Here is a 14489-nt window from a genome sequence, read left to right as displayed (position 1 = left end):
GAAATGATTAATGCAATACATTGTGCAACCCCCAGCCTGAAGGGTTTAATGGCAGGGCAGTCCCAGAAGATATGCAAAAAGCTTGCACCTGACATTAAACATCAACAACTATATGATTGGTCCCTATATATTCTAGCTAGCCTAGCTGGAGTGAAATATACCCTTTGCAGGAATTTAAAATGTATCAACCGGTCTCTAGTGGAGACTAAACACACAAATGGGGCTACCCACACATCCTTCCAATCATCTTGATCTAATGCAGGGATGTCAGCTTCCCAAACTAGTTTGCAGGGCCACAATAGCTGAGCTGTTTTGGGAAACAAGTCATATATATATATACATATATATATATATATATATATATATATATATATATTAGTCAACAGCGGTTTGGTTAGTTCGTCATTGCGGGTTAACAGCTCCAGGTAGCTGGGTTCAATGTTTAGGGGACCTACACCAAATTGGGACATAAAGGCATGCCTCCGCTGTATAAACCTGAAAAAGTGCTTGTTGGGTAAGTTAAAGAGAACTTTAAGTTCCTCTAAAGTCATTAGGGGGCCTTGGGATACAACATGTTTTAGCGTTTTAATGCCAGATTTAGCCCAGATTACCTGATCAGACAAATCCAAGAAGTGAGGGAAATTTGGGTTTCTCCATAACGGGGCATGGGGAGAGACCTAATCAGGGCTAGCCAGTGAAGACCTATGCACCAGACTTTAATAACTGAGAGCATAAAGGAGATGAGACAGTAAGGGGCTTTTAAGCCTTTATACACTAAAATGAGCAAGGACTCCGTATGAGCTCACACGGGCCGCCTCCAAGGATACAGAGGCATCATAATAAGGGGTGGGCAAAAGTCAATTGACCAGCTAGAAAATACTTTTAGAAGTTAGGGACCGCCATTCCCCCCTCCTCCACAGCTGCTGTAATAAGGTCAATGTGAGCCGGGGGGGGGGGGGGGGTATAGATATAAGATCATGGTATGAGGATATATCTCCCATTCTATTATGTATAGATATTTTTACATTTTGGCATTATCAATTCCCACCAGGGACTTCCGATCCCTATATAGGGATAGCCCGTTTTGTTTTTTACTTTTGCCTTTTTTTCTGATCAGCTCTTCCATGTTTATACAAACTAGTTTTTCTAGCAGGACAGCGGAGCGAAGTGTCCACTCGCTCCACTGGTCAGCCGGCATCTCACACTACTGTCCCCTTTTCCAGCACATTCTTCTCTGATTTTACAGTCAATCTCCCCTTTCTGGTTCCATTTCCTTCTCCCCCCCTCCCCACCCCTCTCCTCCCGATCATAGCCATGGGATTCACCACAAATTTTTTCAAAAAACTTTTTAAATATCTTTTTTTTTTTTTTTGCTTCTTATTGTATTCCTCTTTCTCCATGCATTTGTCTGATTTTTTTTATGAAATTGCCAGATTTTTATAGACTTTTTATCAATATTTTAATATATGCATATCCTGTTGTATATACAAGTTACTATATATTTTTTTGTATTTGTGTTAATTTTGTTTCCAATAGCCCTGAAGAAGGGGGGAAGAAGGGGGAGTCTCTGTTCCATGTTCTGCTACCAATAAAACAACAATCTTTTGATCTAAGTGGGATTCTTATTCCTGGTTTTGGGCGCTCCTTTAACCGACTACCACTAGAAACTTTGGAAACGACCACTAGGCCGTATCTTAAGGTAGCAGCCCAGACCCCTTAACAAGGGTCCACTGCCTTTTTTCATCGTCAGGCCAGATATTGATTGGGAGTAAATTTCCCCAAGTGGCCCTCTCTCACCTTCCACCCACCCACAGACCCTCTATCAAGCAGGTCAGTCCAGCACAGCCATCAACTTTTCAAAGGATTGTAGAACAGTATTGCCACAACCCCTCCAGTAACCAGGCAATGGAATCCAGCCAATCCGCCGTGTCAATTGGAGATTTTAAAATCTTTGCAGAGCCATTATGGATGACTTTAAGGCAACTAGGATAGAGCATACTGTAAACCAGACCTTTCTCTCGTAGTCATCTGCGAACATCTGTGAAGAAGCGGCTTTTCTTTTGTAGATCAAGAGAGAAATCAGGGTAAAAGTGGACCACTGCATTCTCATACTGCAAGTTCTGGTGTTTCCGAGCCTCTGCCAGAATCATATCCCAATCCCTGTAGTTTTTTCATATCATCTTGCCATTCTAAGAACTCAGAACAGTGGCAGTTGTGGCTGCAATCTTTCTTGGTCTGCCTGTTCTAATAAGTGATTGAACAGTACTGACTGGCATTTTCAAGGCTTTGGATATCTTTGTATATCCTTTTCCATCTTACCTTGTTACGCAGGTCTTTTTGACAGTTTTTTTTCTGCTCCCTGTGGCTCAGTATCTAGCCTGTTCAGTGCATCCACGTGAGAGCTAAGAAACTCATTGACTATACACAGACACTGATTGCAATTTAAAAAGCAACAGATGTGAGAAGTTAACCTTTAATTTCCTTTTTAACCTGTGTGTGTCACCTTATGTGTCTGTATCAAGTACAAACATTCCAGGATATGTAAACTTTTGATCAGGGCCATTTGGGTGATTTCTGCTATCATTATGATTTAAAAAAGAGACAAATAACTATGTGATAATGAATGGCTTCATATGATCACTATCCTTAAATAAAAGACATTTTTTTTTGGCATGAACAGACATATTTTCAATAACAATGCCAAAGTTTAAAGAATTCTACCAGAGTATTCAAACTTTTGAGTAAAACTGTATAGATTGCATTGTACTTTTGCAAGAAAACCTGGACAAAAGAAATCCTTCTTTATCTCAAAAGCAATTTTGGTATCATGTTAACCACTTGCCGACCGCCGCACGACTATTTACTGCGGCGGTCAGCCCCGTACAGGCAAAGTGACGTTTGGCTACGTCGCTCGCCTACAAGCCTCTAGGGGGCGATCGCGCGCCGCCGGAGGCGCACTCCCGCCCCTGCTCATTCCCTGACATGTCCGCACGAGTGACCGGCCGTTCCGATGTCCGCCGGTCACCCGCGATCTCCCGGTGCAGAGGGAGAAAGGCAGGCGGCTGATGTAAACAAAGCCGCCTGTCATTCTCCCTGGTGTAACTGCAGAGATCATACGAACCTGCTATGTAGGATCGTATGTCTCTGTGGTTACATCACTAGCCACGCCCCTTTACAGTTAGAAGCACACCCCTAGGGACACACTTAACCCCTTGATCACTAATAAAGTTAACCCCTTCCCTGCCAGTGTCATTTTTACAGTAACAGTGCATATATATAGCACTGATAACTGTAATAATGTCACTGGTACCCCCAAAAGTGTCAAAAATGTTAGTCAAGGGTCCGATCTGTCTGCCGCAATGTCGCAGTCCTGCAAAAAAATCACAGATCGCCGCCATTACTCGTTAAAAAAAAAACAATAAAAATGACAAAAATCTTTCCCTTAGTAAACGCAATAACTTTTGCGCAAATTAATCAAAATACGCTTATTGCGATTTTTTTTTACAAAACATATGTAGCAGAAAACAAGTTGGCCTAAAATGTTAAAAAATTTTGATTTTTACATTTTTTTGGGGAATTTCATATAAAAAAAATTGAAAAATATTGTTATTTTTTCAAAATTGTCGCTCTTTTTTTGTTTATAGCGCAAAAAGTAAAAATCGCACAGGTGATCAAATACCACCAAAAGAAAGCTCTGTGGGGGAAAAAAAACGTCAATTTAATTTGGATACAGCGTCGCACGACCGCGCAATTGTCCATTAAAGTCATGCATTGCCGAATCGCAAAATAGGGCCTGGTCTTTGAGCAGCCAAATCCTCCAGGGCTTAAGTGGTTAAGCAATGACATTTTCTGCGAATCAGTAGGCCCATACCAGAAATGTGAAAATTGCTGTGGTCCACAAGGTGTATATAGGTTCTGGAGCTAAAGTGGGTAAACAAGCTTGCAGATACAATTTTATCATAGCTCAGTTATTCTCCAAGATATACTTTTTACAGCCTACTTGTCAGACATTTCTGATTAAAACACCATAGAGATAATAAAGACTCTTGAGTATTGGCACTTGAAATTGAATCTGTTTCTTCCCACAGGACAGTGCAAAGAAGCTGGAGGAGAATGTATACTACTTTGGCAATACTGTGGAGAGTTTGTTGTACAGGTTTGGCAAGGCAAGTTCCCATCTGAAATCAGTGACCATTTTTTTTTTGCTAAAAATGTTTTAGTGCTCTTGCCCTTACACAATTAATGAAGAGGTACCTACATCATGAATAAATATATTCTAAACCAAAAGGCAAATGCGGGGGAAAGAGGCAGGAGGATTTTTCCTAGTACCGTCAAAAGCATTCCAGCCAAGTAAAAATCAAAAAATATTTATTACCTATATATAAAGAATATACAAAAGAGACGTATAACCAAAGATTTAAAAATAGCCAATTTCAATGGCATAACTGTGACTTTGATGTTGTACCCATAATCGTGAATATAACACACATGTACAAATGGGCTGTACTGTTAGCCAGCACTCTACATGGTTCACGGTTGATCCACTTCTTTAGGAGTTCAAATGGGGGAAACCAAATCAATCCTATAACAGAGAAGAGTAATTCAGATAATAAGATTGATTTAACCAGTTCTAGACCGCCCACTGCATATATACTGCGGCAGGCCAGCCCAGCTGCGCAAAATCACGTACATGTACGTGATTTCGTGCAGGTGATGTAGGGGGCACGCGCGCACACAACAAGAGCCAATCAGTGGGTCCGGCAGCCACGATGGCCGTCGGGACCCACCGATCGTTCGGCGTAATGACAGAACGGCGGTGTGCCTATGTACACAAGGCAGACCACTGTTCTATCAGGGAGTAAAAGCGAGATCTTGTGTTTTAACTAAGCTGGGGACACCGATCTCTTTTCCTCCAGTGCATCCACTCCCCCCACAGTTAGAAAGCACTCCCTAGGAGCACACGTAACCCCTTGATCTCCCCTGGTGTTAACCCCTTCCCTGCCAGTGTCATTTATACAGTAACTGCATTTTTTTTAGCACTGATCACTGTATTGGTGTCAATGGTCCCTAAAAAGTGTCATTTAGTGTCAGATTAGTCCACCACAATATCGCAGTCCCGCTAAAAATCGCTGATCGCCGCCATTACTATTAAAATGAATTTAAAAAATAGTAAAAAGTCCAGAAATGTATCTCATAGTTTGTAGACGCTGTAACTTTTGCCTAAACCAATCAATATACACTTAATAGGATTTTTTTTTTTACTTTACCAAAAATATGTAGCCAAATACATATTGGCCTAAATTGATGAAACATGTAGATTTTTAAATGTTTTTATTGGGTAAGTTTTATAGCGGAAAGTAAAAAAATATATATATATATATATTTTTTTTTTTTTTTCAAAATTGTGGTTCTTTTTTTATTTATAACGCAAATAATTAAAAAATGCACAGGTGATCAAATACCACCAAAAGAAAGCTCTATTTGTCGGGGAAAAAAAAGACATCAATTTAATTTGGGTACAACGGCGCACGACCGCGCAATTGTCAGTTAAATCAACGCAGTGCCGTATTGCAAAAAAATGGCCTGGTCAGGAAGGGGTTAATACCTTCCGGTGCCGAAGTGGTTAAACAAATGGTAAATAGTCCTAAATACATTCTAAACGTCTGTGATGATCGCAAAGGCACTCATCCCGAATGTCAGATACACCTATGATGGCAGCAGACTATGAAAAGGCGCCAGGTTATTTCCCCTGGGGCCAGTGTGGGAGCAGGCAAAGGGGGCCACTAGAAGCTATGTGGATGAAATGGATTGATATTAAAAAGTATGTCACTATAAATAAACCATGATGGACGCATTTCTAGCATGACCTTAAGGTATGAAGAGGACAGTTAGTCCTTAATTACCAACTTAAAACGGTTATAGGCATACACAAAGAAATATGTTGATTGGAGTAACCATTCCTATAGGATCCACTTATTGGGACCCAAAATGAGTGGTTACATCAATCAACAGATTTTCTTGTGTTTGCCTATAACCATTATAAGTTGGTATGTATGGACTAACTGTCCTCTTTATACCTTAAGGTCATGCTAGAAATGCTTCTATTACTAGTTTAGGCCCCTGGAAGAAGTCCTCTGACGAAACATGTAGGGCTGTGCTGCCTGGTGATTTCATCGTGTTTACACTGATACCGGAAGTGCGGGTGTATTGTTTTGCTGGCAAGAAAGACTACAGTTGGTTTATATACAACTTTTAATAGTTTTAATAAATTAGTAAATTATTTTACATTATTACAGCATCTCTTTCCCTTTATACATTCGTCCATGTGAATTTATGTGGCTGGTCTGGAGTTGAGGAGTGACAGTCCAAGGTTCATAGAGGGCCATAACAACATCTCACCGATTGTTGTGATTATTGCTCGCTTGACCGTTCTAGAGATGGAAGGTCAATAAGATCTGGTAAGCGCCCTTTTTATCAGAGGTGGTGGTATTCACACAAGGAGTCTTTTTTACTTGCTGGAACTGGTGCTGGAACCCTGAATGAACTTTTAAAGAAGATTGTTTTAATATTTTGTCACAATTTCATGAGGACTATATTATATCACATTTTTTAAATAAGTTATATGTAGCGCAACGTTTTGCCTTTTCATGGTCTGCTTCCATCATAGGTGTATCTGACATTTGGGGTGAGTGCCTTGGTGATCATTACAGCCGTTTAGAATGTATTTAGGACTATATACTATTTGTTTAAATCGATCTTATTATCTGAATACTCTGTCATAGGATTGATCTGAATACTCTGTCATAGGATTGATCTTTTTCCCATTTGAACTCCTGAAGAAGGGGGTCAACCGCGAAACATGTCGAGTACTAGCTAACTTCACACCCCATGTGTACATATGTGTTATATTCAGGATTATGGCTACAATATCAAAGTTAGTTAAGCCATTGAAATTGGCTATTTTTAAATCTTTAGTTTTATGTCTCTTTTGTATACTCTTTTATATATTTTTATATAAACCTTTTGGTTTAGAATACATTTTTTGTTGCTGTTACGATCCACAATGCTCTGCAGTAAAATAGCTCTCCTCCTGTTATAATTGAAGCAGAGCTAGTAAATAATTTTTATGGTCATGGAGTGACATTAGGAAAACATCTGAGAGGAAAGTCCTGAGTGTTTTTCAGTTTTACCGTGCAGTACTTTGGTGTCCCACTGATTACATTTTTTTTTCTTCTGCAGACAATTGTAGATGAGCAGCTTGCTCTGAAGAGAGTGGCAGATATTCTTATTAATTTATACGCAATGACAGCTGTAATATCTAGAGCAAGTCGCTCCATCAGCATTGGCCTGCGAAATCACGACCATGACGTAAGTACAAAGATTTGACTGGTTCAGATCCTCAAGTACAAAGGATTAGATTATGGACTGCCATATGTGATGGCACAGCAATGGAAATTACTCTGGTACTGAAGTCATAGCTCTTTATACAGTCTGAGATTATGGAGAGATTTATACACTGCTCGAAAAAATTAAAGCAACACTTTGAAAACACATCAGATTCCAATGGGGAAAATCATCATACTGGATAGCTATACCGATATGGACTGGGTAATGTGTTAGGAACAAAAGGATGCCACATTGTTTGATGGAAATGAAAATGATCAACCTACTGAATTCAAAGACACCCCAAAAATGTCATTGCAGCAACTCAAAATGGTACTCAGTAGTTTGTATGGCCCCCATGTGCTTGTATGCATGCCTGATAATGTTGGGGCATGCTCCTAATGAGAAGACAGATGGTGTCGTGGGGTATTTCCTCCCAGATCTGGTCAAGGGCATCACTGAGCTCCTGAACTGAGGTGCAACTTGGTGGCGTCAGATGGACCAAAACATAATGTTTCAGAGGTGTTCTATTTGTTCATTGAGCATGGGGGCTATTCAGTGGTATCAATTCCTTCATCCTCCAGGAACTGGCTGCATACTCTCGCCACATGAGGCCGGGCATTGTCATGCACCAGGAGGAACCCAGGACCCACTGAACCAGCGTAGGGTCTGACAATGGGTCCAAGGATTTCCTCTCGATACCCAATGGCAGTTAGGGGGGGCCATTGTCTAGCCTTTAGAGGTCTGCACATCCCTCCATTGATATGCCTCCCCAGACCATCACTGACCCACTACCAAACCCGTCATGCTAAACTATGTTACAGGCAGCATAACGTTCTCCACAGCTTCTCCAGACCCTTTCACGTCTGTCACATGTGCTCAGGGTGAACCTGCTCTCATCTGTTAAAAGCACAGGGCGCCAGTGGCGGACCTGCCAATTTTGGTGTTCAATTGCAAATAACAATCGAAATGCACACTGTCAAGACGTGAAAGCATGGCCCACTAGTGGAAGTCAAGCCCTTATGAAGTCTGTTTCTTTGGTCAGAGACATTTACACCAGTGGCCTGCTGGAGGTAATTTTGTAGGGCTCTGGCAGTGCTCATCCTGTTCCTTCTTGCACAAAGAAGCAGATACCGGTCCTGCTGATGGGGTAAAGACCTTATATGACCCTGTCCAGCTCTCCTAGAGTAACTACCTTTCTCCTGGAATCTCATCCATGCTCTTGAGATTGTGCTGGGAGACAGCAAACCATCTGGCAATGGTATGTATTGATGTGCCCTCCTGGAGGAGTTGGACTGCTTGTGCAACATCTATATATGGTACAGGTATCGCCTCATGCTACCAGTAGTGGCACTGACCCTAGCCAAATGAAAAACTAGTGAAAAATAGTCAGTAAAGATGAGTAGGTAAAAAATGTAATTGGCCTCCACCTGTAAAACCATTCCTGTTTTGGGGGGTCATCTCATTGTTGCCCATCTAGTGTACCTGTTGTTAATTTCATTAACACCAAAGCAGCTGAAACTAATTAACAACCATCTCTGCTACTTAACTGACCAGAACAATATCCCATGAGTTTAATTGACTTAAATCTATACTTTGATTAAAAAGTGTTTCTTGTTTTTGAGCAGTGTATATTGTAAAAAAATCTACAGGGAGACATGAAACGATGTGTAACTGATGGCACACAGATTCCTTTCCAATGGGTTCAAAGCATGTAGTGAATTTGAAGTCTAAGATAATGATTCTCCTATTTACAAGATCTTAATAGAATTAATAAATATTATAGTCCTAACTATTGCTCTGCTGGCAGCATACTTGTTATATCGAGCATGAAATCTTGGTCCTAATCTGGGAAACCATTACTTTGAAATTTAGTGGTAACAGTGCAGAAAATGTGGTTCACTCTTCAGGAGGAAAGAACCTCTAGTGACATCATAGCAGCTCCATTTCTTACCACAAACCACAGATGACAGTATAAGTCCTCTGTGTCTCGCCTAGTTAATGCTCTTCTGAGCAGATCTCCCAATGTTTTGTGTCTACATCTTTCTATGAAATTGAACATCTGCAGGAATCCTTTTCCCTAGAAAGGAAAAGAAAGACCCAACAGGATCAAGATTAAAATGTACCTTGTTATGCATCAAGGCTTTCTGTACTGAACTATTCTGGTGCCTTGATCACAGGAAATGACCGGTGCTTTTCTTGGTGCCAGTCATCTTTTTAATATACTTTTAAGCCCTCTGACACAGGCAAAGTAGAACTATAGGCAAGAGCTTTAAGCCCTATGAGTTTTATTTGTGCGGTCTGTGTCCCATTTGGGTGATTTCCCTCCACTTCCTTCCCCAGAGACAGAATAGGACGTGAAAGGAAATCGCTCCAAAGTAAGTGATTGTCCTCAGGGTCACCAGACCTCGTGTTCCTATTGGAAGATTTTCCCTGTATTATTGTTCTGGGGACAACGCTACATTTGGGATTTTCTTTTACTTTTGTTGATGACAGTAAACAGGACAACACAAGAGGGTGAATCTCCCTAATGGGGGCAGCAATAGAAACGTGACCGGTGTTCTGATCCATCTCCAATCTACCCAAAACTAACTTTTAGTTATACTTTAAACGATTAGAACACAGTAATATTTTAAGTTGACACTGTGCATATTAATTTACCAGCTTTCCAATCTGTTTTTAGTTAAATAGACCAGTAGCTCCACAGCATCTTTAAAGAAGAACTCCGGGCTAGTGATAGAATTTGCGCATTAGCCCTGTGTAGTTATGCAAAACTGCTCATGAGATTAAAATTGCACGTTGTGTACAAAAGTCAGTTTTAAAAATCAGTAACATCATCTTTTTACACAGAATTTTCTCAGAGGGATCTCTGAAGCTGCAACATTAGTTCCTGTTAGTGTTTGTCACCACATACTAAGACTACAAATCCCATCATGCCCTGGGATTTTGAGAGACTGTGGGTGTGCATGGATGAATATGTGCATAGGATGAATCCGACTCCTGACCTGTGCTGTACAGTGGGCAGAGCAGACCAGGAGTTTGAACCTTTTGTGTCCACCCTATGCCGCAAGTGATGATGTAATCACCACACCACTCACCTTATTAAGAACTACAGGGGGGATGTACAAGACTGGTGGCCAGGGGGATAAAGGACACAGAGGCTGCTGGTCTTATGAACAGGATATGAGGAAAATGGAGGGCTCCTCAGAACAAATAAGGCTTGATTTCTGAATTGCAAGGGGAATGTGCATTAAAACACAAAGAAATTATTTAAAGGTATGGGAACACTTTGTATGTATACAGTACAGTATATACATCAACATTTCTGCCCGGATGTCAGCTTTACATTTGTTGCTGAATGATAGTTTTATAGCAAGCTTTGAAATTGCCCCTTTCACCCACCACTCACCTGAATTCTCTGTTACTGCATATAATTCTGTGTCACTGTTGTAGGTGCTGCTTACAAACATGTTTTGCACAGAAGCATTCTTCAGGAACAACTACATGCTGGCTCAACTGGGAAAAAGTAAGTTTTTAACTTTGTTTAAAAAGATGCGATAGGGAGAGGGGTGTTTGGACAGGCATTGCTTGCCACACCTATATTTACCTATTGTTGTAAAAATTGGATATGTGTAGTTTAAAAAAAATACATTGTTGGACTAAAGTTAATAACCAAATGTTGCTGTTTAACCACTTGCCGACTGCATTACTCAGCTGTACGGTGACACAGCGGTTTTTCTGTGCCTAATACGTGATCTGGCACTTCAGGGTAGTCGGCAGGCGCCACCAGCAACCCTGCTGTGCTGTGATTAGACACAGCACACGCTGATCGGTAAGTGCCGGCCAATGGATATTCACCGGCACCCACTGATCAGGGAGGAGAGAGACAGGACAGAGCTCTGTCCTGTCAGTGGGGAAGTGATGGATTTTGATTCCGAAATAAAAATCCATCACTTCCCCCTCGTAAAAGTACAACACATAGTGTGCACAAACACTAGTTAGGCACACATTTGACCCTTTGATCACCCTAGATGTTTAACCTCTTCCCAGCCAGTGTCATTAGTACTGTGACAGTGCATAAGTTTAGCACTGATCACTGTATTAGTGTTACTGGTTCCCACGAAGTGTCAAAAGTTTCAGTGTGAGAATGTCTGCCACAATATCACATTCCCGCTATAAGTTGCTGATCGCCACCATTAGTATAAAAAAAAAGTTCTATTTGTAGAAAGAAAAAATCGCGTAAATGTATTTATATTTGGGTACAGCATTGGATTTTTAACTTGGTTGTAAAGCCTGAAGGTTTTTTTTGTTTTCTTACCATAATGCATTCTCTGTATTAACATAAAAAAACATAAACCTTCTCATTTCAGCTCCCCCCCAATCCCCAAATCCTTACCGGAGACCAAACTTGATCCTGCACTTTGCCCTAGAGCAGTAGGGCTGCTCCCTCTCACCCTCCTCACTGAACTCAGTGAAAGCAATGGGAGCCATTGGCTCCTGCTGCTGTCAATCAAATAGGAAAGTGTGGGCAGGGCTGATTTGCACTGTGTGTGTCAATGGACACACTCAGCATGGCTCGGGAGCGAGCCTGCATTTGTGCCACCATAGGATAGCAGCTTCCTCAGGTGGTACACGGAGAAGAGGAGGAGCCCAGAGGGCCACTGGAGGACCCCAGAAGAGGAGTATCGGGATTGCAATTATTGCAGTTTCTGGATTCCCTCCCCCCAGTACCCAGACCAAGCTGCATGGTGAGGTACAGTTAGCCACAGATGATCTACAGGCCCAAGGCAGTGGTGATCCACATTGGTATGACCCATTCCCTAAAGACCCTTGAGGAGGAGGGGGTATGCCCCCAATAACTGAGAGTCCGTGCTTCTCCCCTGGTAAGGATTTAGTACCTTCATGTGCTTTGCCCCTTCCCCCTCTGCCAGCCAACCTTCTTTGGGCTGGTAGCAGTGTGTCGCAGGGCTCCTGTAACACCTTTCAATAGTTTGTCGTGGCCAAAAAAAAAAATGCTTTTAAATAATTTTTTGTGGCCATAACATGCCGCCACATTTCTCATAGTAAGGACATATTTTACGCCTCCTCTATAAAGCATTTGTGCAATGGACCATTCTGTGCCCACAGTCAGGTCCCTGTAGGTCCAGGTGCCATTTTGAACACATTAATATACTACAGTCAAGGTACATTGCAGCTCCAGCTGTGCACTTCTGGGAGTTGTGGCCTAGGTCCCCTAATCAACCTTCATCGGGTTATCTAGCAACCTTCCTTAGTTAGACACAGAATGGCTTCACCCCTTCTGCTCTGCAGCAGCAGTTGTCTCTCAAGGGTGATCCCCTCACCTTCATGTTTGACATCGGGGATTAGGGAAGTGGGATAAGGGGGCACACATTGTTCATAAGGCCATGATGAAGTTATTCAGGGTTACTCTGAAGGGGGGTAAAACTAAACCAGATGCAGCGTGTCACTTGCCACCTTCACCAGCCGCCAGATGCAACTTGTCACTTGCCACATCGCCTGCCGCCAGATGCAGCTTGTCACTTGCCACATCGCCTGCCGCCAGATGCAGCTTGTCACTTGCCACGTCGCCTGCCGCCAGATGCAGCTTGTCACTTGCCACATCGCCTACCACCAAATACAGCTTGTCACGTCACTTGCCACCATTAAGTCCCAGAGAGGGGGGGCAGAGAGAGAGGGGGGGCTGTTGGCTGCTTGTTTAATCTTCCCGCCCTCATATCTCCTCCACAGATGCAGCACACTGGCAGGGAGAGAGTGGCGGGAGAAGAGATGCGTGTGTGACACGCTCAGGCATGCTGGACGGAGCATTGTGCGGATCACCTCCTTCTAGGACAGCTGCAGCGAGTCAGCTGTCACCTGCTGCCTGCACAGTAACACCAGGGATGATTGTGAGAATGGAGCCGCAGCAGCTGTCGGAGGCCTTCTGTCCCCACCCACCACCTATCCGAACCCTATCACAGAGCCAAAGGAAGTGCTCCAAAACCCTGTTGGCTCTGTGCTACAGGTGGTGGGTGGGCCGACAGAGAAGAAACCTGTAGCTTCTGCAGCAGCAAAGAAGCCTGAAGTTCCCAGCACCTGCTCCGTCCCCCCCTCAACATTGCACCTCTACCTCTTTTACTAATGCTGCACACCCTCCTCTCCAGCTACCGACATTGTGTTTATAAGACTCTTCGCTACCCACATGCCGACCGCCCTATAGCAGATTTACTACTACAGGTTGGCCGTTCTGTGCAGAATCACTTCTATACACATGACTCCGCACTTCCGGGTAGGGGGCGCGCGTGCCGCTTCTGCTGTGATTACTCCTAGGAGAGAGGCTGAACGGAACTCTGCATATGTATACAAGGCGGATCTCCCATCATGACAGCGGGGATGTGATGGATAATCTTTCCCTGCAAAGCAGGGAAAGAAAAACCATCACATCCCTCAGTGAAAGCGGCACACACCGTACACAAAAACACTGGTTAGGCATACATTTACCCTGGATCGCCCTGGATGTTTTAACCCTTTCCCAGCCAGTGTCATTAGTACAGTAACCTTGCATATTTTTAGCAGTGATCACTGCATTAGTGTCACTGGTTCCCAAAAAGTGTCAAATTGTCCCCCGCAATATCACAGTCCTGCTTTAAGTCGCTGATCGCTGCCATTACTAGTATAAAAAAAAAATAACAGTATAAATCCCATAGTTGACACTATAACTTTTGCGCAAACCAATCAACATGTGCTTATTGGGATTTTTTTTTTTACCAAAAACATGTAGAATAGAAATTGGACGAATTTTCTGAAGACCTTTAATTTTTTTTTATTGGATATGTTTTAAAGGAGAAAGTAAACATTTTTTTTTTTCAAAATTGTCAATCCCTTTTTGTTTATAGCGCAAAAAATGAAAAACCCGGTGGTGATCAAATACCACCAAAAGAAAGCTCTATTCGTGACAAAAAAATGACAACTTTTGTTTGTGTATAGTGTTGCATGACCGTGCAATTGTCAGTTAAAGCAACGCAGTATTCTATTCTAGTATCATATTGCAGAAAATGGCCTGGTCATGAAGGGGGTAAAACTTCTGGAGGTCAAGTGGTTATACACTT

General features: G+C 42.3%; 1 protein-coding gene across 1 annotated transcript in view; it reads left to right on the top strand.

Annotated features, from left to right (window-relative positions):
- Positions 1 to 14489, top strand: part of ACAD9 (acyl-CoA dehydrogenase family member 9) — a 195686-nt gene that overhangs the window by 176402 nt on the left and 4795 nt on the right. Inside the window, exons 15-17 of the mRNA XM_082266167.1 lie at positions 4089 to 4166; positions 7240 to 7368; positions 10837 to 10909. Coding sequence (XP_082122293.1) covers positions 4089 to 4166; positions 7240 to 7368; positions 10837 to 10909 — 280 coding nt within the window. The remainder of the gene's footprint in view (positions 1 to 4088; positions 4167 to 7239; positions 7369 to 10836; positions 10910 to 14489) is intronic.

This window comes from Pelophylax lessonae (genome assembly GCF_965119305.1).
Source record: "Pelophylax lessonae genome assembly, chromosome: 8".
Lineage (NCBI taxonomy): Eukaryota > Metazoa > Chordata > Amphibia > Anura > Ranidae > Pelophylax > Pelophylax lessonae.
The sequence above is the reverse complement of the archived record's forward strand: the minus strand, read 5'-3'. Positions and strand labels throughout refer to the sequence as shown.